This window comes from Orycteropus afer, unplaced genomic scaffold (genome assembly GCF_000298275.1).
Source record: "Orycteropus afer afer isolate SDZICR_OR568_19922 unplaced genomic scaffold, OryAfe1.0 scaffold00415, whole genome shotgun sequence".
NCBI lineage: Eukaryota > Metazoa > Chordata > Mammalia > Tubulidentata > Orycteropodidae > Orycteropus > Orycteropus afer.
Genome location: NW_006922002.1, coordinates 812,643 through 837,946, shown reverse-complemented (window position 1 = coordinate 837,946; position 25,304 = coordinate 812,643). Strand labels below are relative to the sequence as shown.

At 38.0% G+C, this 25,304-nt stretch overlaps 1 protein-coding gene across 1 annotated transcript in view; it reads right to left on the bottom strand.

The window, feature by feature from the left end:
* Positions 1–25,304, bottom strand: part of ARHGAP10 (Rho GTPase activating protein 10) — a 483,946-nt gene that overhangs the window by 248,907 nt on the left and 209,735 nt on the right. Inside the window, exons 13-14 of the mRNA XM_007953807.1 lie at positions 24,321–24,427; positions 22,309–22,403 (exon numbers count right to left, since the gene is read on the bottom strand). Coding sequence (XP_007951998.1) covers positions 22,309–22,403; positions 24,321–24,427 — 202 coding nt within the window. The remainder of the gene's footprint in view (positions 1–22,308; positions 22,404–24,320; positions 24,428–25,304) is intronic.

Genomic DNA, 25,304 nt, shown 5'->3' with positions numbered 1-25,304 from the left:
GGCTGCGATGATGAGCTCAAGTATAGCAGGAATTGTGGGGCTGGCGCGGGATCGGGCAGTGTTTCGTTCTGCTGTGCATGGGGTTGCTATGAGTCGGAAACGACTCGATGGCACTTAACAACAACAACAGTGCTGTTAATAATATATTTCTCTCCCCCTGTCTTCAAGTCTCATTTTTCAGTCCCTAGAACTAAATGTCAATATTTCATAGCTCATTTTATTCATACATTTGGAGATTTTCCTGAAACCTCTTAATATGGGGAAAGAACACTAGGCAGAAAAACCACAATTAATTCTACTTTAACTGTGAATCAAGTGAAAATTCTGTATATTTTATCAAAAGTATCAGAAAATAAATATTTTCTGGCAAAGAATTAACAGGCAATGTAGATGCTACAAAAACATAAAAAACTGGATATAAAAATGGAACCAAATATTAACTTCCTCTTGATTCTGAATATACTTTTAAAAGTCATCATTCCTGTAATAGTATTTCACACTCTTTCAACTATGGGATCATCTTTTCTAACTAAGGCATGCTAAGATCGACTGTAATTCAATAATCACTACAAGTCTTATAAATTACTTTGAATCTCCCAAAAGCATTGTGCCAAATATGAATAAGCAAACAGTCCTCCCAACACTCACTCCCACAGGCATTCTGCCTTTTCCCCACATGATGGCTATAAAGCCTAAGAGAATGAATTATTTGCATAAAGCTCACAGCAAAATAACTATAACACAAACTGCAGCTGATAGGCTCTCATCTACTACTGTTTTTTCCTTGACTATGAAATCTTTGAGAGAAAAATAAGCCACCAATAAGTCCCCAACCCATTCTTGAACAGCAAAATGGCTCTTTATTATCTATTTTAAATCTTCTCACATTGCCCCTGGCTTTACCATCACCTTGGCACTGCAGAGCTGAGAATGAAGGTTCCACTTCCTCTCACTCCACCGCTCACTCCATCCTTTTGGAGCAAGAAGCAAGGCAAGATGCCCAGACAATCAAGCTGTTTTAAAAAGTATCTTGCCTGGGACATGAAGATTTTGGCCCTTATTCTTAGTAACCCACACTGAGATCAAGGAACTTAAATAAAATTGTGAGGGAAAACTTCATATGGTACTTTATATCAGTTAAGTGATAGCACAATATTTACACATGGGGTCTCAGGTCTGCAAGAATGCTCCATTCGCGTGAAGAAGAAAAAAATATCTAGAGACCTCCCTAAAACTGCATTTTTTTAAGTATTTAATATGTAATTAAGGAGCACTGGTGGCACAGCGGTTAAATGCTCAACTGCTAACCAAAAGGTTGGTGATTGGAACCCACCAGCGGCTCCAAGAGAAAGGTGTGGCAGTCTGCTCCCTTGATGATTACAGCCGAGGTAACCCTGTGGGCAGTTCTACTCTATCACATGGAGTTACTATGAGTTGAAATTGACTCGATGGCACCTGACAATTAACAACAGTAAACAATATATAATTAAATCACAAAACTTTAAAATGTAAAGGAAGATACTACCAAATGTGTAATGAAAAGTTGATAACTATTCTAACCCAGAAACAACAAAACTAGCAGAGAAAATGAAATCTAAGGACAAAATGTCAACTTCTGTCATAGAAGGACAAACTCATGGTTGACAAACATGCAGTGTAATAAAGTATTGAGTATCTGCCATAAGCTCTGTACCAGCAGATCAGTACTTTGTATTAACACTTACCATGTGCCGGGTACTAGGCTAGGCATATAGCCCACAGAGAGCTTATTGTCTAGCAGAAAAAGGATAAGTTAAATTACAAATTAATTACAAATGTACAGAGAGCAACAAAGAATCAGATAGAGAACTGCAAATGAGTGAAGCCAGCTACTTAGGGGAGAAAGGAAGCAAGGAGGGCAGTAACAATCAGGTGTATGTCCAAATATAGAAACATTCATCTTCAAATATGTTAAATTGCTGTGGTCAAGAAGACTTCCCTGTGGGCTAACGCAGCTGCCAGTACCAGTCAGCAACTTCCACATTTCAGGGAGTGATGGACTATGTAACAGGAAGGCCTGAGCTAACCTGGAAGTTGAGTTTCTCTGGGGAAGAGGACATTTAAGCTGAGGATATAGGGATGAATCAGCCGTCAGGTCAGAGGAACAGAGCTATAGTAGTCTCCTAGGCAGAGATGGCTCATAGAAACAAAAGATCACACTTTAGAGGAACTTAAATTAGCCTCATCACTAAGCCTATAAAGCTACTTAGAGAACGGCACAATAGGAAGCTGACTCAGCCACACAAGGCTTTATTGGCCACACTAAAAATGTGGTTTATCCTCAATGCCACTGAAGGCTTTTAGAAGGGAAATAACATAATCTGATTAACACTGTATATGAGCACTCTGGTTTCTGGGTGCAGGGTTCATTGAAAATTGTAAAGGATACAAAGAGATGTTAACAGACTGGGAAGATGAGACAGCACAGTAAAAATGTAGAGAAAAATGAATGAACTTGAGAAATATTCCAGACATGCTTCTAACATGCTAGGGGCAACAAAATAATGAGTAAAATAGCTGTTACTCTAAGAATAAAGAATAAAAAGACAGATCAATCACAATATAGAATTTATAAATAGTAAAGGGATTCAGTGAAAGTAAAAAATAATTACAGACAATAAGGACTTTAAAGGGTACTCACAACACTGACCCTCAAGAAATGTCTTGTACTCTCTAGTCTCCTTTTTTCTCTGTGGTTTTCCACTGAGTTCTTACGTGAGAGGAAATAATCTTACACGTAGATTTGATCAAGTTACATAGAGAGCAGCAGATACAGATGTTGGGTAGGAGGAAGAATGAGTGATTCTTACAACTTGGGTCACAACAAATAAGTGCTGAATTATGAAGGAATTAAAGAGTTATAAACTAACCAGAAGGCTGGTGGTTCAAACCCAACAGCCACTCCTTGGAAGGAAAGTTGGGCAATCTAGTTCTGTAGTGATACCGCCTTGGAAACCCAAGGAGGGGTTGCTATGAGTTGGGTCTGACTTCACGGCACATAACAACAACAACAAACTAAAACTGTAGATACCAAGGGAGAGAAAACAATAATTGCCAGACCTCAGGCAAAACAGCCATAATACATCAGCACAAAATGCAGTATGGTATAAAAATAAAAAAATATTATATGCTTTGCCTTCAAGTAAGGTAGGGCATGATGAGTCAATTTTAGCCCTCAGCAGAATATGTTGTTGTTGTTGTTGTTGTTGTTATGTGCCATCGAGTTGGACCCGACTCAGAGCGACCCCTCCTTGGGTTTCCGAGGCAGTATCACTATGGAAGTAGATTGCCCCATCTTCCTTATGAGGAATATAGCAAAGAATAAACCTGCTGAATGATAGAGATTACGTAGAAATGCATCATGCACAAGGAAAGAATTCCTCTGTCATTTATATTTTGACAAATAATAATATAGCAACTCCAAACAATTCCACTTTGAAGAATTAATTCATCACACTACAATCTTCAAAAACTTCATATTTGCAACACATTACTTAAAAGGAAGGGTAGCGAGCTCCATAGGGTTTCCAAGGCTGCAAATCTTTACAGAAGTAAATTGCCTCATCTTCCTCCCGCAAAGCAGCTGGAGGTTCTGAAATGCCGACCTTCCGGTTAGCAGCCAAACAGCCTTATCCACTGCACCAACAGAGTTCCTTTAAAAGAAATTAGTCACTAATATTATATAAGGTTGGGTTCTGATCCTATCACTAAGACCACTCATCAGATTTATCCTCTATTTACTGCACCCCTGCCTCTAAAATATTGTTGTTGTGGTTGTCAGGTGCCATCGAGTCAGCTCCAATTATTTGTTGCCACTGTGTTGATCCATCTCGTTGAGGGTCTTGCCTTTTCGCTGACCCCCCACTTTACCGAGCATATCCTTCTCCAGGGAGTGGTCCCTTCTGAAACATGACCAAAGTAGATGACATGAAGTCTGGTCATTTTTGCTTCCAAGGAGAATTCCACATGCACTTCTAGAGCAGATTTGTTCATTCTTCTGGGAGTCCAAGATACTTTCAGTATTCTTGGCCAACACACAACTCAAAAGCATCAACTCTTCTTCAGTCTTCCTTATTGACCCTCTAGCTTTCACATGCATATGAGGCTACTAAAAAGTACCAAGGCTTCGGTTAAGAGCACCTTAGTCTCCAAAGGAACCTCTTTGTTCTTCAACACGTTAAAGAGGTCTTTTACAACAGATTGCCCAGTGCAATACATCATCTGATTTCTTGACTGCTGCTTGAAATCTTTCTCCATTTATCATGATGCTGCTTATTGGTCCTGTTTTAAAGATCTTCATTTTCTTTATGTTGAGGTATAATCCATACTGCAGACTGTAATCTTTAATCTTCATCATTAAGTGCCTCAAGTCATCTTCAATTTCAGCAAGCAAGGTAGTGTCATCTGCGTACTATAGGCTGTTAATGAGTCTTCCAATCCTGATGCCATGTTCTTCTTCATATGTTCCAGGTTCTCATATTATTTGCTCAGCATACAGACAGAATAATCATGGTGAAAGGACACAATCCCAATGCACATCATTCCTAATTTTAAACCATGCTTGTTCTGTTTGGCAGCCTCCTGGTCTTCCTGGTTCCTCATGAGCACAATTAAGTGTTCTGGAATTCCTGTTCTTCTCAATGTTATCCATAATTTGTTAAGATCCACACAGTCATCTGCTTTTGCATAGTCAATAAAACACAAGTAAACAACTTTCTGGTACTCTTTGCTTTCAGTCAAGATTCATCTGACATCAGCAAGGATACTCCTTGTTCCACTTCCTCTTCTGGATCCAGTTTGCATTTCTGGAACCTCTGTGTCAATATACTGTTGCAACTGTTTTTGAATTATGTTGTTGTTGTTAGGTGCCATCGACTCAACTCTGACTCATAGCAACCTATGTACAACAGAATGAAACACTTCCTGGTCCTGTGCTGTCCTCACGATCCTTGCCCATCGTTGCATCCATTGTGTCAATCCATCCTGTTGAGGGCCCTCCCCTTTTTTGTTGACCCTCAACTTTACCAAGCATGATATCCTTCTCCAGGGAGAGGCTCCTTCTGACAACATGACCAAAATAGGTGAGACGAAGTTTGGCCATTCTTGCTTCCAAGGAGCATTCTGGCTGCACTTCTTCCATGATAGATTTCTTAGTTCTTTTAGCTGTCCATGATACTCTCGGCATTCTTCACCACCACCACAACTCAAAAGCATCAACTCTCCATCAGTCTTCCTTGTTCACTGTCCAGCTTTCACATGCATAAGAGGCAACTGAAAATACCATGGGTTAAGATAGGCACACCTTAGTCTTCAAGGAGACAAGACATCTTTGCTCTTCAGCACTTGAAAGAGGTCTTTTGCACCAGGTTCTCCCAATGCAATACATCATCTGATGTCTTGACTGCTGCTTCCATTGGTGTTGATTGTAGAACCAAGCAATATGAAGTCCTTGACAACTTCAATCTTTTCTCCATTTATCATGATGCTGTTTATGTTTATTGGTCCAGTTGTGAGGATTTTTGTATTCTTTATACTGAGGTGTAATCCATACTGCAGACTGTAGTCTTCAGCCTTCATCAGTAAGTGCTTCAAGTCATCCTCACTTTCAGCAAGCAAAGTTGTGCTGTCTGCGTATCACAGGTTGTTAACAAGTCTTCCTCCAATCCTGATGCCACATTCTTCTTCACATAATCTAGCTTCTCAGATTATTTGCTCAGCTTACAAATTGAGTGAATATGGTGAAAGAATACAACCTTGATGCACTCCCTTCTTAGTTTTAAACCATGCAGTATTCCGTTGCTCTGTTTAAATGACAGTCTCCTAGTCTATGTACAGGTTCCTCATGAGTACAATTAAGTGTTCTGGAATACCCATTCTTATCAATGTTATTCATAATTTGTTATGATCCACACAATTGAATGCCTTTGCATAGTCAATAAAACATAACATCTTTCTGGTATTCTTTGCTTTCAGCCAAGATCCATCTGACAGTAACAATGATATCCCTCATTCCACATCATCTTCTGAATCCATCTTGCATTTCTGGATGTTCTCTGTCAATATACTGTTATAACAGTTTTTGAATTATCTTCAGCAAGCTTTTACTTGCATGGGATATTAATGACATTGGTCAATAATTTCCACATTCTGTGGGATGACCTTTCTCTGGAATGGGTACAAATATGGACCTCTTCCAGTCAGTTGGCCAGGTAGCTGTCCTCCAAATATTTTGGCATAGCCAAATGAGTGCCTCTAGCACAGCATCCTTGCTGAAACACCTCAGTGGGGATTCCATCAATTCCTGGAGCCTTGTTTTTCACCAATTCCTGCAATGGAGCCTGGACTTCTTCCTTCAATACCATTGGTTCCTGATCATATGCCACCTCCTGAAATGGATGAAGATCAACCAATTCTTTTTGGGACAGTGACTTTATGTATTCCTTCTATCTTCTTTGGATGTTTCCTTCATCATTCAATATATTGCCCACAGAATCTTTCAATATTGCAACTCAAGGCTTGAATTTTTTCTTTATTTCTCTCAGCTTGAGAAATGCCAAGCCTGTTCTTCCCTTTTGGTTTTGTAACACCAGGTCTTCGCACATTTCATTAAAATAATTGACTTTGTCTTCTCAAGCTGCTCTTTGAAACTTCTGTTCAGCTCTTTTATCTTGTAACTTCTTCCATTTGCTTTAGAACTCTCCACTCAAGGGCAAGTTTCAGACTGACATCCATTTTGGTCTTTTCTTCCTTCCTGTCTTTTTCATGACCTCTTGCTTTCCTCCTGCATGATGTTCTTGATGTCATCCCACAATTCGTTGGGTTTTCAGTCAATGGTGTTTAATGCATCAAATCTATTCTTTAGATGGTCTCTAAATTCAGGAGGGATATAATCAAGGTCATATTTTGGTGTTTGTGGACTTGTTTTAATTGTCTTCAACTTCAACTTGAACTTGTATATGAGTCAGTTCCTGCCCTTGTTTTGACTGAAGATATTGAGCTTCTCCATCATCTCTTTCCACAGATATAGTCTATCTGATTCCTGTCATATTCCATCTGGCAATGTCCATGTGAATAGCCTCCGATTATGTTGTTGAAAAAGGGTATTTGCAATGAACAAGCCATTGATCTTGCAAAAGTGTATAGTGTGTGTGTGTGTGTGTGTGTTAAATAAATGGAAGACTGTGTGACTGTTTATAACAAAAAAAAAAAAAAAAAAGCTGTTTTTAACTCTACCTATTCCATGTTCTACCAATTCCACTTAAACTCTTAAAATAACTTCCTTTCCTTTTCTCTCCACACTGCAATCTTACTACAATGCTCAAATGGTTCACCATCATTGACAGGATAAAGTGAAACAGAGCCCTTCAATTTCTGGCTTTACCTCATCTCCTACACTATAACCAAATTAAGTTACAGTTATACTCTCTTTTTTAATTGGAATATGACCTCATAAATATATTCATGCAATTTCACAAACCTTATTAAGAGTCTTTGCTATTTACTTTTCCAGCTGGATAATTCTTTCTTGTAGAGACTCCTATTCACTGTGGGATGTTCAGCAGCATCAATGGCCTCTACTCACTACAGGACACCAGCAACGAATTCTCTGACCCTACCCCCTGCTCCATTCAAATAAAAAACATCTCCTAACATTGCCAAATGTCCCCCAGGTGCAAAATCTGAAATTGCTCACATTTGAGAACACCGATTTACAGGATTATCTCAACATTTGCTCTCAAAACTTCCTGTATTCCTTTTCCTTGAACATTCCTTCCCCTGAGCTTCTAAACTCTTACCCATCAGTAAGGATCAATGAAAAAAATCACTTAATCAGCCAGCCCCTCTCTCTAATGCTTCTCAGCTCTCATAGCATCTTAGATGTATCTCTGAACTGTTATTTGTTTATAAACCCTCCTACCCTGCGAGTCACCTTAAGGTCAAGTCTTTTTGTTTCTGGTTTATTCTTGAATCCTCAGGGCTGAATATAGTCAATAAATGCTTTAGGTGCCTAGGTGATGCATTATAAAATACTTGTAAATATTATGACAGTTAATGTGCCAGTTAATTTAACATTCTTTTTATTATCCAGCCCAACTGCTTGGACTTCCAGAAACAACTCATTCTTAACTGACTCCGTTAGACTGACAAGCAAATAATACAGTCCCATGCACATACAGATATTAAATAAAATCATTGATGTAAAAGCACTCCCAAGTGTATAATGCTTCAGATACATTGATTTCATCCCCTCATCATCATCTTAAGAATATAAACGGGTGAACTGTAATAGTAAGAAGTACCTTGTCATCTTTCAAGAGTGATGTACTTGGAACTAGGCAAAATCAACAAAATATATTTTAAATGTCAGATCAATGAAAGCAAAATGGAAAGCATTTTCTTTAAGCAACGCCTGAATGTGATGTGTGGGAGAACTTCACAGAATAGCAATTATTTATCAACCAACTGTGTGGGGGTCACAGCACAATGTGGCATGTGGCAAGCATGCCAATGAAGCTAAAAAAGCATGTTATATAACAAAATTGTTGGGGCAGGAAGGGGGATGTGATTTCACCCTTCAGGAAAGATGCATCTCCTGACAGCGTACAGCTTGCCATGGAGAAAACAATATGCAATACTATTTCTCCAACCTAAAATGAGTGACATAATCATTTCACAGCTCATGGTATTTGAACTGTGGCTGGCATGAAAACATGAATGCTTATAGTCATTTTAAGAGCCTTACTTTAGTAATGGAAAGTACTGCTTTATCTGAAACTTATTTCAGTAAATACATTCTTTTTTTTTAACATTCAATTGAGATATAATTCACATACCATAAAACTTGTTCATTTAAACTGTACAATTCAATGGTTTTTTACATATTCACACAGTTATGCAAGCATCACCAAAATCAGTTTTTGAACACTGCATCACCTCATAAAGAAACCCTCATATCCATTAGCAGTCACTTCTCATTACCTTCTAAACACCTAGCTATAGATAATCACTGACTGACTTTCTATCTGTATAGATTTATGTATTCTGGGTATCATATGTAAATGGAATCATATAATATGTGATCTTTAGTGAATGGCTTCTTTTATGTAGCAAGAGAGTTTTCAAAGTTCATCCATGTTGTAGTGTTTATCAGTGCTGCATTCCTTTTTATTGTCAAATAATATTCCATTATATAGATCTCTTATTTACCCATTCTCCATTGAGAAGACAGCTACCTGGCCAACTGACTGGAAGAGGTCCATATTTGTGCCCATTCCAAAGAAAGGTGATCCCACAGAATGTGGAAATTATAGAACAATGTCATTAATATCGCACGCAAGTAAGATCTTACTGAAGATCATTCAGAAACGTTTTCAGCAGTATATTGACAGAGAACTTCCAGAGGTTCAAGCCGGATTCAGAAGAGAATGTGGAACAAGGGATATCATAGCTGTTGTCAGATGGATCTTGGCTCAAGGCAAAGAATACCAGAAAGATGTTTACTTGTGTTTTATTGACTATGCAAAGGCATTTGATTGTGTGGATCATGACAAATTACGGATAACATTGAGAAGAATGGGAATTCCTGAGTACTTGATTGTATTCATGAGGAATCTGCACCTTGACCAGGAGGCTGTCGTTCAAACAGAACAAGGGGACACTACATGGTTTAAAATCAAGAAGGGAGTGTGTCAGGGTTGTATCCTTTCTCCACACTTATTCAATCCATATGCTGAACAAATAATCCGAGAAGCTGGACTGTATGAAGAAAAACGTGGTATCAGGATTGGAGGAAGAATCATTAACAACCTGAGATATGCAGACGATACAACTTTGCTTGCTGAAAGTGAGGATGACTTAAGGCACCTACTGATGAAGGTTGAAGAATACAGTCTGCAGTGTGGATTACGTCTCAATATAAAGAAAACAAAAATCCTCACAACTGGACCAATGAGCAGCATCACAATAAATGGAGAGAAGAGTGAGATTGTCAAAGAATTCATGTTGCTTCGTTCTACAATCGATGCCAACGGAAGCAGCAGTCAGGACATTAGACAACGTGTAGCATTGGGAAAGTCAACTGCGAAGGAACTGTATCAAGTGCTGAGGAGCAAGGATATCTCCTTGAGAACTAAGGTGCGCCTGACACAAGCCATGATATTTCCAATCACCTCGTATGCATGTGAGAGCTGGACAATGAATAAGGAAGACCAAAGAAGAGTTGATGCTTTTGAGTTGTGGTTCTGGCGGAGAATGCTGAAAGTACATGGACTGCTAAAAGAACTAACAGATCTGTCCTGGAGGAAGTGCAGCCAGAATGCTCCTTGGAAACAAGAATGGCCAGACTTCATCTCACCTATTTTGGTCATGTTGTCAGAAGGGACCATTCCCTGGAGAAGGATGTCATGCTTGATAGGGTGGAGGGTTAACGAAAGAGGGGGAGGCCTTCAACGAGATGGATTGACACGGTGGCTGCGATGATGGGCTCAAGTATAGCAGGGATTGTGGGGCTGGCGCGGGATCGGGCAGTGTTTCATTCTGCTGTGCATGGGGTCGCTATGAGTCGGAAACGACTCGACCACACGTAACAACAACAACAACATTTACCCATTCATCAGTTGATTGAGATTTGGGTTATTTCTACGTTTTGGCCACTATGATAATATTGCTATGAACATTCATGTACAAGTTTTTGTGTGGACATAAGCTTTCATTTATTTTGAATTATATACCTAAGAGGGTACTCTCTGGGTCATATGGTAACTATGTTTAACTATTTGAAGGAACTGCCAAACTGCTATCCAAATTGGCTTTACTATTTTGAAAATTCTCACCAGTAGTGTATAAGGGTCCCCATGTACCTACACCCTTGCAAACACTTATTACTATCTGTCTTTTATGATAGCCATCCTAGTTAGTGTGAAGTGCTACATCACTGTGATTTTGATTTATATCTTTTGGCTAAAGATACTGACCATCTTTTCAAGTGCTTATTAGCCACTTGTACACTTCTTTGGAGAGATGTCTACTCAGATCCTTTGCCATTCAGATTTTTAATTATTTGTCTTTTTTGTTGATAGTTCTTTATACATTCTAGATGTAAGTTCCTTATCAGATATGATTTGCAAATATTTTCTCCCACTCTGTGGGCTGTCTTTTCACTTTCTTAATGGTGTTCCCAGCACACGGCTTTTAAATGTTGCCTCTTAGTTAAGAACATATTCAAAGCAACCTTTTAGTGAGTTGGGTAGGGGATGAAGCATACGCCTATCTAATCATTCATAATCAAAGCAGTAATTGCTAGTCTCCCTCTCCCAGTAGCCATTCTCCCCTTTATTCTCAATAATACATCCGCCTAGTTTTAGAGTACCCACAGATATCAAAAATAAAAGGCTATTACTCAGTTGCCTTTTCAACTACCAAAAACAAAACAAACCCATTGCCATCGAATAATTTCAACTAATAACAACCTTTTATGACAGAGCAGAACTGCCCTATAGAGTTTCCAAGTCTGTAAATCTTTACTGAAGCAGACTGCCTCATCTTTCTCCTACAGAGCAGCTGGTGAGTGAACACTGCCAATTTTTGGTTGGCAGGTGTTTTGGTTACCTACTGCTTCTCTGAAAGGAGTATACCACAAATGGAATGGCTTGAACATACAGGAGTTTATTCTCTTACAATTTTGGAGGCTTTAAGTCCAAGTTCAAAGTGCTAGGCTCTAGGGACTGGGTGAAAGCCCCTCAACCTTGGGCTTCAGCTCTGCCTCCTGCTCCCAGCCTATTGAAGCTGGAAGATTTTCTTCACTCGGGCAGCTGCTAGCTGCTGAGACTGACAAGCTCAAGGTTGACAAGTAAAAAGGCACAGTCCCAATGTTACCAAACAACATGGCAGGCCTCTAATTCAAGTCCAGAAGAAGTCCCAAGATTGGCAGGGCATTGCAGGCTGTTGAACAAAGACTTGCCTACATACACAGTTCAAGCGTGCCAAAAGGCTAGAGACCAATCCCAACGCTTCTCCTTATATACAGGAAGTAGACCACATCCCTAAAGCAACTACTCAGCTGCTCATATCAGATTCCACGATGAAGGTAATTGCCAGTCTCATCATACGGAACTGCCTAGCTACTCAACCAGGCCCAGCCAAGTTGACAACAACCTTAACTACTATAGCAAGTGAATGCTTTAACCACCATGCCACAACTCCTTCCCTTGCAAATAGATATAACCATGTAACTCCATTCAGGACAATGATATGTGAGCAAAAATGGTGTGTACACCCTTCAGGAAAGTGTCTGGAAATCCAGACTGTGTGCTATATGATAAATGGGAATAGGCATTTTAGGTCTAAGGTGATTTGGGGAATGTAAGCCGTGTACAGGATAGAGCAGGATTTGACACCAGTAAGCATTATATCAACTCCAATCTATCTCTGGACTTACTAAACAAGTGAAAAAAAATAAATGTTTGCATTGTTTAAGCCATCTTATTTTGGCTTTTTTTGTTACATGCAATGAAACCCGATCCTAACTAATACAGCAATTAAGTGAAAACTCTTGATTTATATCTACACAGATCAAATAAAAGCCCAGGCTCAAGTTTATTAAGTATCAACTACTGTCCCAATACTGCTTGGCTGCTTTTCCAATACAAGAAAAAAAAAAATAGCAAAAACTGATACCAGGAAAGAAGACAAAATAGATTTACATTAAACATATTCTATCAACTGTGAAATTGCTAAATGAAGGTACCCAGTAACAGTTTTATACAGATTCCATCAGAAACCCATTTATAATGCCCAAACAGTCCAAAAATGGGGTAAGTTTATTTTCCTTTAGGCAGAATGAAAACAGTGGAGTTTATTGTGTGGCAGTATGGTACAGAAGAAGAGGACAGTTGATTGACAGCTGCTTGATTGAATCTAATCCCAGTTCTGCCACTTCTGAGCAATGATTCAATTTCATTTAATCTAGCACAAATGTGGTGAAAGCTGTGTATAAAGAATTGCATTTGGTATTGCAGTACATATGCTAAGTAAGGCAGGATCCCTACCCTAATGAAATTCATAATCTAATCTAATAGACAAACAACAAATTACTTACAATTCCCAGTAGTCTACTTGGCCAGGAATCAGGGAAATAGATAAGAGAAGAACCTCCCTCACTCACTAAATGCTACCTTCAAAGCCCCAGAATTCAGCTCCAGACCTCAAAGTACACCCAACTCCCCTCCAGATTTTACTCGTCCAGTAGGGCAGTGGAGATTGTGTGAACTTAAAGACCCCAACAAACACTATTCATTGATAACATCAAATCTGAGTAGATAATTCCTTGTTTAGAGATGAGGGAATAAACAAAGATAATAGGAGTCTGTAACTCAACGAAAAGCAGCTTGATCCTGAAGACTCAAGGAGACATACACATGAAGAAATCATTTTCAGAGTTAACCAAATAGCTCCAGGAAAAGCTATTTGGTTAACATGTATTCCTATCAGGAAAAAATAACGATTTCTAGAATCTTAGTAGCAGCACTTTTAAGACCGAATGAATATATCTATATAAAATGTTAAATCCCATAAGAAGAGTATACTTTCCCCACCCCCCCAAGAATTCTTAGAAAATTTCTAAAACCAATCAATATCCACTACCTCTTCACTGTTTAAAATACATAGTAGACATCTCAGAAGAAATATTAATATAAGAATCAGGAGTTCAAGGAATTAGTCAAGGTAGAAACATTAAATCTGGAAGTTATCAACATATAGATGGCACTTCAAAGTCATAAGGCTGGATGCAATCATAAGAAAGTGTGGGTTAACAGAGAAAATACCTAAGGGCTGAGCCCCAGAGAACTCCAATGTCAAGAAGTCTGGGAAGTGAACACCTGGAAAAGGAGCCTAAAAATTGAAAAGCCAGAGAAATTGGGGGGGGGGGGGAAGGCTTGCCAGGTTAGATGTCCTTGAACCAAGTAAAACAAGTGTATCACTGAGGAGAAAGTAACTAGCCAAGTCAAATTATGCAGACAGAAAAGTAACATCACGACTGAAAATTGACCAGTAGACTAAGCAACATTGGAGATCAATGATGACGTTCACAAAAGCAACTGCAGCAGAGAGATAGGACAAAGGCCTGATTAGACATGATTCAAAGAGAATAAGAAGAAACAAATTTAAGACCATAATTAACAGCTCCTTAAAGAATTGTTTGTATTTATGGAGAAGAGAAATGGGAAGTAGGGAAGATGGAAGTTTAGTTGAAAAAGCATTTCTTCACTGGTGGTGACGAATTTATTCCTTACAAAAAAAAAGATGAATAAAATAAGAGCAATTGAATGCTGATGCAAATGATCCAATTGAAAGAGCAAAATTAATGTTAACAAGAAAGAAAAGGAAGAACTGCTTGAGCAATGTTCTTGAGTAGTGAATAAAGATGAGAAAAAGGAATAGAAACAACTGTACAAAAGCTTTAGTTGGGAACCTAGACATCTCACATAGTAATGCTAGGAAAGACATGGTGTCTGGGAAGTGATGATGGAAGTGGGGATTTACAGTGGTAGAATTTTTCCAGTTACTTCTATTTAGTAACAAAATAGGAACATAGTTACCAAAAAGGAAACATGGTATCAGAGGTTTTATGAAATACTCACCAACTGGAAGAATGGATGAATTGAGAAAACAGTAGTATGTTTAGTGGTTAACATTAATAGCCTATTTGAGATTAGTGGTCACAATTTGAAGTGATCCCAGTGAACATGATTGAACATGTCTCTCTAGGAAAATAAAAGACAAAGCTGAACCTTGTTTAAGTTGGAGTTGTACAAACTAGTAAAGCAAAGCAAGAGCAATGGAGTTGAGGGTATTTGAAAAGGGTAATTATGATCATTAACTATGAAGTTTAAAATACATAAAAGAAGTGATGGCATGAGAGGGCTGAAGAAGTAAAATCAATTGATTATAGAGCTAAGGGTAGATCAAAGGATATCTAGAGTCAGGTTACTTACTAAAATCAAAACCAAACTCACTGTCATCGAGTCAGTTCCAACTCACAGCGACACCCATATGGTTTCCAAGCCTGTAAATCTTTACGGAAGCAGATGGCCTCATCTTTGTCTCACAGAGTGGCTGGTAGGCTCAAACTACCGACCTACCAGTTAGCAGCCAAATGCTGTAACCACTGTATCACTAGGGTACTTACTAGGAAAGAGTAAACAAGAAGGACAGAAGGTGATGTCAGAAAGAGAAAGGTCACTGAGATTTCAGAGGGGTGGCAGTTCCTCGTAATCAAAAGGTCCAAAGAATGATGATGGGAGCGAATGGCTAAGGTGGGATAAAGGACAAGGTCACTCAAGCAGAGGGGTTCATTGAATGAAGAAGCAAAGTTTTTAAATGATCACTTAAAAGGATACTAAAATTACTAAGAGTTATGAAAAGAGTAGAACTGAAGCTATAACAAGTAAGAAGCTAAACTCATCAAAGAATGAAGAGACAGAAGCAGTTAAAAACACAGGTTAAAAGGTAAGAAAAATATACTGCAGAGTGATACACTTTGTGGATGAAACCATAGGAAAGGACCAGGTAGGAATGGAGAGAGGAAGACAGGAGGAAAGGAGGAAGAGAAGAACATAAGGGCAAAAGAGAGGAAGGAGGTGGGGGAAGAGAGGGAGAGAGAGAGAGAGGTGACATAGGAAAAGCTAAAATTTAGGAAGTAATGGCTGAAAATGGAGAAGGCCAAGAGATTTGAGGAGAACCAGCACAGTTCACTGTCATGGAAGGCAATGAATGAGAGAGCTTCAGGAGCAGAATGTAAATACCAAGTCAAATCTGCCTGCAGCAACCAAATGCTACACTCAATTTCCTACTGGGTCTCTATATTTAATGACCCATAGCAATCTAAATCAACATGATGAAAAACCTGAATTCATCATCTTCCTCCACTCTTACTTCTCCTTTGCTTTCCATCCTTAGTAAATGGCACTCTGATAGCTATTGTTGTGTGTCAACTTGGCTAGGCTACAATTCTCAGTGGTTTGGCAGACACTTTGTAAACCCCTTCCATTCTGTGACTGGGTGTAAGCAGCCTGTCAGTTGAAAGGGACGTTTCCTTGGAGATATGCCCTGCTTCTAGTATATAAATGGACATTCTGGCAAAGTTCACTTTTCTCCCTCTCCCTCTCCCACACTCTTCTCATCACCTGACTTCTGGTTCTTGGGAAGTAAGCCTGCAGAAGTCTCCAGCCTGCACCTGACTTCCAGAACTTGGATTTGCTAGCTCCTGCAGTCCTGTGAGCCAGCAGATGTTCCCAACATGCCACTGGAACCTCGGATTTGGGACTGACCAGTCCCCATAATTGTGTGAGTCATTTCTTCAAAGAAAATCTCTTTATGTATACATTTCACTAGTTTTGCTCTTCTAGAGAACCCAGACTAAGATAATTACCAACAGTTGCTCAAACCAGAAATCTATCCTAACATCCAATTTATCTCTAAATCTCCCTCAAATGGCTCCCCTAGCCACCATTCCCACTAACACCACACCAATCCATGTCCCTCTTATCTTCTACTTAAACTACTCATTCGTATATACTCTTCCATCTCCAAACATTTTTCCACATTGCCAGAGTAAGCTTTGAAAAACACAATTATGACCATGTCACTCAATGCCAAGCATAATGGATAAACTCATTCCCTTGCTCAATGCGTAAAGTTTAATGGTTGCTGCAAAAACCTTCAGTTCATGCCCTTGCCTCCATTCCCAAGCCTTTGGGCACACCACTCTCCCTAGCAGTGTGTGCCAGGTTACTGGCTGTCTCCTGGTATCCCAAATGGAGCATGTCTTCTCTCATCTCCAGGTCTTCCCATATGCTGCTCACTCTGCCTGGAATATGAGCCTCAGTTCCAGCTGACTCCAGATAATCCTGTCAGTTATGAATTTAAGTGTCAGACTCTCTATATGCCTTTCTTTAAACAACTTAATTAGATTAGGTCCCCAGCCAGGACTTCCAAAGAAGGAGCTCTGGATCTCAGTAGAAATACATTAGGGTATGAAAGAAGAAGTACATTAGTCTTTACAAGCAGAGTGGGTAAGAATTCAGACCCTCTATACCACTTTTCTTTCTGTTGTTGTTGTTGTTATGTGCCGTCGAGTCGGACCCAACTCATAGCGACCCCTCCTTGGGTTGCCGAGGCAGTATCACTATTGCACAGTATATGCAATAATGTGGAATTTTATATGAAAAGAGGGTCCCCTGGTAAAGCAGTTTGGAAAACACTAGAGTAGATCAGTAAAAGGTCTTCCCCACTTCAGAGTGTCTCCTTATAACGTGTTATCCCTTATCTATGAAATAGCCCTACAGAAATCCCTTATCAATGTTTGTGTGAGTGTGTGGAGAGAAGGTTGGTTACATTTCTAATTCAGTAAGATTAAGATCTCACAGAAAATATGGAGTTAGAGGAAACAATATGATTTGCATTAAAACACTTTATGAAAATAGTTGAAATACCCTACTTCCAAAACCTCATTCAACACATTTTCTAATAGACAATCCTGCTGATTCACCTATATCAATTGTTTAGGAAGTATTTTAGTCACAAACTAATAAGCTGAAGTTTACAGCATAGTGGTTGAAAGCTTGTGATCTAGAGGTAAGACACATGAGTTCGAATTTGAGTACTTTTACTTTTTAATTAGGTGTCCTTGGGGGAATCTCTTATACACTCTAGGTCTTAGTTTATCATCATAAAATGAGAAGGATAATATCTACTTGGCAGGGCTGTTGAGAGGACTGAATGAAATAAAACACAGAAGAATTTACAACTGTCTGACACTTGTTGTTGCTGTTAGGTGCTGTTGACTAGGCTCCATTCATAGCAACCCTATGGCACAACAAAATGAAACATTGTCTGGTCCTGCACCATTCTCACATTTCCTATGCTTAAGCCCAGAATTGCAACCACTGTGTCAATCCATCTCATTGAGGAACTTACCTCTTTCGTTGACTCTGTACTTTCCCAAGCATGATATCCTTCTTAAGGGGCAGGTCTCTTCTGACAACGTGATCAAAGTATGTGAGACGAAACATGGCCATCTCACTTCTAAGGAGCATTCTGGCCGCACTTCTTCCAGGACAGATTTGTTAGTTCTTCCGGCAGTCCATGGTACTTTCAGTATTCCACATTAACACCATAATTAAAAGATACCAACTTCTTCAGTCTTCCATATGCATTGTCCAGCTTTCACATGCATATGACATAACTGAAAATATCATGGCTTAGGTCAGGAGCAACTTAGTCTTTAAAGTGACATCTTTGCTCTTTAACTCTTTAAAGAGGTCCTTTGCAGCAGATTTGCCTAGTGCAATACGTCATCTGATTTCCTGACTGCTGCTTCCATGGGTGTTGATTGTGGATCCGAGTAAAATGAAATCCTTGACAACTTCAACCTTTTCTCCATTTATTGTGATATTGCTTATTGGTCCAATTTTAAGGAGTTTCATTTTCTTTATGTTGAGGGATGTCTTTGATCTTCATCAGTAAGTGCTCCAAGTCATCTTCATTTTCAGCAAGCAAGGCTACGTCATCTGCATATTGTAGGTTGTTAATGAGTCTTCTTCTGATCCTGATGCCATGTTCTTCTTCATATAGTCCAGCTTCCTACATTATTTGCTCAGCATACAGATTGAATAAATATGATGAAAGGATACTACCCTGACACATTTTAAACCATGACCCTTCCTGATTTTAAACCATGAAATATCCCCTCATTCTGTTTGAGTGACAGCCTGTTGGCCTATGTGCAGCCTTCCCATGAGCACAATTAACTGTTTTGGAATTCCCATTCTTCACAACATTATCCATAATTTGTTATGATCCACACAGTCCAATGCCTCTGTGCAGTCAATAAAACACAGGTAAACATCTTTCTGGTATTCTTTTTGCTTTCAGCCAATATCCATCTGACATCAGCAATGATATCCCTCATTTCACACCCTCTTCTGAATCCAACTTGAATTTCTAGCAATTCCCTGTCAATTTCATGCTGCAAACATTTTTTTATTATCTTCAGAAAAATTTTACATACCTGTGATATTAATGATATGGTTCAATAATTTCCATATTCTGTTTGATCACCATGCTTTGGAATTGGCACAAATATGGCTCTCTTCCAGTTGGTTGGCCACGTAACTGTCTTCCAAAGTTCTTGGCATAAAAGAGTAAGCACCTCCAGAGTTGCATCTGTTTGTTGAAACATCTCAATTAGTAGTCCATCAATTCCTGGGGCCTTCTTTTTCACCAATTCCTTCAGTGCAGCTTAAACTTCTTCCTGTTCTTGATCATATGCTACCTCTCAAAATGGATGAACGTCAACCAATTCTTCTTGGTAAAATGACTCTGTGTATTCCTTCCATCTTCTTTTGATGCCTCCCGCATCGGTCAATAGTTTGCCCATAGAATCCTTCAATTTTGCAATTCAATGCTGCAATTTTTCCCTCAGATCTTTCAGCTTGAGAAATGCCAAGATTCTTCTTGCCTTTTGGTTTTCTAATTCCTGGTCTTTGCACATTTCATTATAACATTTTACTATGTCTTCTCAAGCTGTCCTTTTGAAATCTTTTATTCAGCTCTTTTATTTCACCATTGGCTTTAGCTACTCTCCATTCAAGAGCAAGTTTTAGCATCTCTTCTGATATCCATTTTGGTCTTTTAAGTCCTTTTCTGTCTTCTTAATGACCTGCTTTCTTCGTATGTGGTCTTCTTGATGTCATCTCACAACTCATTTTGTCACTGGTGTTCAATGCATCAAATCTATTCTTCAGGTGGTCAGTAATTTCAGGTGGCATATTATCAAGGTATTTTGGCTCTCATGGACTTGTTTTAATTCTCTTCAGAGAATGAAATTTGCATATGAGCAGCTGATGCTCTGTTCCACAGTCAGCACCTGGCCTTGTTCTGACTAATGTTATTAAGTTTCTCCATCACTTCTTTCCACAGATACATAATCGATTTGATTTCTGTGTATTCCATCTGGTGTGGTCCATGTGTATAGTCCCCATTTATGTTGCTGAAAAAGGTATTTGCAATGAATAAGTCATTGATCTTGGAAAATTCTATCATGTAATCCCTGGCATCATTTCTTTCACCAAGGCCATATTTTCCAATTACCAATGCTTCTTTGTTTCTAACTTTTGCATTCTAATCACCAGTAATTACCAGACATCTTGATTGCATGTCTGGCCAATTTCAGGCTGCAGAAATTAGTAAAAAATCTTCAGCATCTTCATCTTTGGCTTTAGTGGTTGGTGCATAAATTTGAATAACAGTTATATTGGTCTTCCTTATAGGCATATGGGCATTATACTTCACAACAGATCTTGAAATTTCCTTCTTGATGATGAATACAATGTCTTCCTCTTCAATTTGTCATTCCCAGCATAGTAGATATGATTGACTAATTCAAAACGGACAAAACGAGTCCATTGAAGCTCACTAATGCTACAGATATCAATCTTTATGTGTTCTATTTCATTTTTGACAGCTTCCAATTTTCCTAGATTCATACTTCATAATTCCACATTCTGATTATTAATGAATGCTTTCAGTTGTTTCTTCTCATTTTAAGTCATGCCTCATTAACAAATGAAGGTCCCAAAAGCTTTATTCTATCTACATCATTAAGGTCAACTCTACTTTGAAGAGGCAGCTCTTCCTCAGTCATATTTTGGAAGTGCCTTCCAATCTGAGGGGTTCATCTTCTGGCACTGTATCAGATAATGTTTCACTGCTACTCATAAGGTTTTTGGTGGCCAATTTTTTTCAGAAGTGGGTGGCCCTATCCTTCCTAGTTTGCTTTAGTCTGGAAGCACCACTGAAACATTATGCAAGCCACCACAGTATGACAAACTGACAGGTGGGTCTGACACTTGGAAACCAAAAAGAACTAAACCCACTGCCACCTAGTTGATTCTGGTTCATAGCAACCCAATAGGATAGAGTAGAACTGCCCCACAGCATTTATGGAAGCAGACTGCCTCATCTTTCTCCCATGAATTGGCCAGTGGATCTAAACTGTTAATGTTTTGGTTAGTAGCTGAATGTTTTAACCATTATCCCACCAGAGCTCCTTCAGTTAAATAAATAGGAAGCATTGATTATTTTTATATTTAGGGTTTCTGACCTGAACAGAATTTTTGTTTTGTTCTTTTTAAATCTCATGTTTAAATCTTTATTATAAAAATACACAAGGACATACACACAATGGAATATTATGCAACACTAAAGAATAATGTAAAATCTGCAAAACACCACATAACATGGATAAACTCAAAGGACATTATGCTGCATGAAATAACCCAATCACAGTAGGACAAATATAGTATTTGTTCATTATTGTAAAAAGTCAAGGAAAGGTTTATATCTGAAAGGAAACTTTCTTTGTTGGTTACCAGAGGTGGGAGGGTAGGGGAGAGAACACCACAAAAATAAATAAGTAGATAGATAGATAAATAAATTCACTGACCAGTATATATATATATATATATATATATATATATATATATATACACATATATATATACACACACACACACATATACATACACACACACACACAAGAGCCTTATCTAAAATCCGTTCTTGCCAAAACCAGAGCTGGCAAGGAATCACTGTATAATCAACAATTAATAAGGAAATATTCTATGAGGACCATGACTTTCCTTAGTGCTCCTGGAGGCCACAGAAACAAATATCAAACAACTCATCATCTTGACAGATCTAACTTTGTTTGCCTTTTACTTCCTCCTCTCTGGTAAAGATTCTTTTATAACTAAATAACTAAAAGTTACACACAAACACAAATAACTAGTCTTTGAATGAACAGAATTTGCCTTAGATCTCTATCACATATATCACATGATTAAAAAAATATTGTTCTATATGAATAGCTACCACCATTCTTTCTAACATTATCACCTACTTCCTTAGTCCCAGTCGTATAATCTTTTATTGCCACCAGTTAGGTCTGGGTCAACAACAAACCACTGCAAGGTCATTTTTTAGGTTACAACACTCATTAGAATGACCTCAAACTTCAACCAAGATTAGATATCACTCTATGGCTAAACACTATGACCAAGACTAAACTGCTCATAATGAATATAAAGTCTGGAAATGGAACACGACAAGTTTCTTCCTAGCCATGGGAATCTAAGTTGTCATTAACCTTATTTAAAAACAATTTTTTTAATTGCTCTTTCATCAAGTCCAGTAATTTCAATAACTTACCGGTCAGCAACTTCTACGTCAAAACAAAACCTTCTGTCAATGGAGTCAGTATGCCTTTTGGTACATTCTTTTAAAAAGACGACATCTCCATCTCCCTGCAAATGATCATTTTTAAACATTCTCAAAAACTACAGTATAAGTATATGTTGGGGGTTCCAAACACATTAATAAAAATGGAGAACCCAACAAGCAACAGCTAATACAGCTCAACAAAACAAGTTAGCAGTTCTGTCAATTCTAATAAAAGAGAAAATAAGAAGGCCCACATATATAATTTGAGACAGGTGCTTAAAGACATTTTCAGCAATACAAAAGTGATTTAAAGACTCAGTTTTCAAAATTTATATTGGGGGAGGAGCAAGATTTAAGATTTTAAGTCCCTTGTTTTTATCTTATTCTCTTTCAAATGAGGTTCCTTTAACCACTATTTATAATCTTGTACTTTAATCATTTTTTGTCATTCTTCTTTCCTTAAAGTTTTCTATATCTTGCTTGGATCATCATAATATTGAACCAGACTTCATCAATGCTAATTTATTTTGTACAGTTGATTAAAGATGCAGTATTCATTTGCTGGAATATTTGTTATCCTCTTATCATACTCTTTTAAATGGAATAACTTTGTTTTTATCTTCAATTTGGATATATGATGTGAAACAGTAATAGTGTAACCACTTTTGATCTATAAAAATTTTAATGTCATATTATCAACTTAAGAGAGCAGTAAAGGTTCTAGCCAGATATTCTGATAACCTAAAGATGGACCACTCAATCTATAAATTTATGTTTACTCAACTTTTAAAAAAAAATAACATTTTACCTCACTGAACCACTCTCTAAGGGCAATAAAGGGAGGTAGAAATGAGGAGATAGAAATAGTGCGGAAATACAGTTGCTCAATAAAGAACAACTGTAAGGATTCTGAGCACACATTTCTAGAATATTTTAATATTTACCAGAATGTGAGGCTCACTTAATAATACCAAAGATTCAAATAAGCAAATATTCAAAACAGTGGTATCGTTGTATTATAAAATGTACTTATTATTTACCAGTTAAAATAAAAAGACATCACTAAGCAGACTTAATACTTGACTTAGTTTTGAAAAAAAACCCAGAATTAACCTTGATGCTAAATTTTAACCCAAACAACCTCTTAAGAATGACAGCTTCTCTTCTTAAATTTCCATGTCTACTTCATTAAACTTGTTATACAAATTTTTTTATTACAAGCTATTTTAAACATTTTTCAGGAAAAAGCAAAATACACATAAACAGATGTAGACTTGGGTTACTTCTACAATCATGTAAGCAAAACCATGCCGATCCATCCAGCCTACAATGAATTAACATGTTTTCTTTAAATGTGACTAATTACGTTCAATATCGGTAGGATCAGCTTTGTCTCTAAACTGTGGATTATTGTCATGAGCTACAGCTTCCATTTAAAACAACAGACAGTGATAGCCTTTCTACACAGTCAACTCCTAGGACCTTTTTGCTCTTTCCGTTCTATTTATGATGCTTTGTTCTATTGCTTATTTCTTTGGAAGGAGGCAAAAACTAAATGAGGAATACCTAAGTGAGAACCTTGTACACCTAACTGAGTAACAGTAAAATTCACTGTAAATCACTCTACTTCAAAATATTGCAGGCCATGAATACATGTATGCAAGTTAGATCCCCTGTGCAAACATTGATGAAACGGCACCATCTTGCTGAGTCATGAAAATTTGTTGGAGGTGTTCTCTTTTTCTTCCACTAACAGTGACATGAAAGGATTCTACTGTCCTCTTAAAAAAAAAGACTATAAAAATTTTTACATGCAATTCAGAAAACACAGGAATTAACCAGTTTTGTGGCCTATTTTATTTATAAAGAAAAGAAAATAAACATTTAAAGTTCAAAACAAAATAAATGTATTTATCATCAATGAAAATAACTACTACTAAAATGATACCCTCAATCACTGTCTCTGGAACCAAATACAAAGTGTAGAACAAAATACTTACAAGTTTGCCCCCAGATCTGTGCTCAAATGGGATCATGTGGAGTCTCTTGGCTGTTTTCCGATACATACAGTAGTGTTTTACCCAACTGGAACCAAATGGAGCAGGCCCTTCAACAAAAAATAGAACTTCATATTTTTCCCCATAATTTAGCAGATGTACAGGGGACTCCAAACACAGTAATAAAAATGGAGAACCCAACAAACAACAGCTAATACAGCTCAACAAAACAAGTCAGCAGTTCTCTCAATTCTAATAAAAGGGAAAATAAGAAGGCCCATGTAAATAATTTGAGATAGGAGCTTAAAACATTTTCAGCAATACAGAAGTGATTTAAAGACTCACTTTTCAAAATTTACTTGAAGAACAGACAGTTGTTATCTCATACTTGAAGACAGGGCTTCAAACCAGTTCAAAATGGTTCACTAATGCAGCAAAATCAGAACAGACATGATTTTTTTAAAATTTGGGTGAAATGGGGCAATAACTGGAATGGGAAAAATTACATGTCCAAGTCCTGGAATGGGAGACTTGGAAGGGTATAGAGAGTCCTTTTAGGAGCCTGATGAAGGAGACTGGATTATTGGCAGACTGTGGAGAGCCACACACATTCAAAGTGGCAAGGTTATCCACCATCTTTGAGAAGTAGTCTGTTGTTTCCAACTCTGCCAGTCAAGATATTTGGTTGCTATGCAACAGGCACAGCTGCCTTTGTTTTCCAAGAGGGAGATTAAGTTTCCAATAACGCATTGGCCCATAATTTTTCCCATTCCAGTTATCAATCTGGTACATTCACATTTTACAAATTTGGATCTGTTCCTGCTTCACTTTATCAGCCATGACTGAACTGGGAACAATCAGTCTAAAGCCCTGCTTGAAAATCTCTTAATTGTAAACTACATATTTTGTTTCTTGGTATTAAAACTTTGTAAGAGTTTCAGAAGTTCCATTCAGTATATGTGATGATTTTAGACTCAATCTTAACCT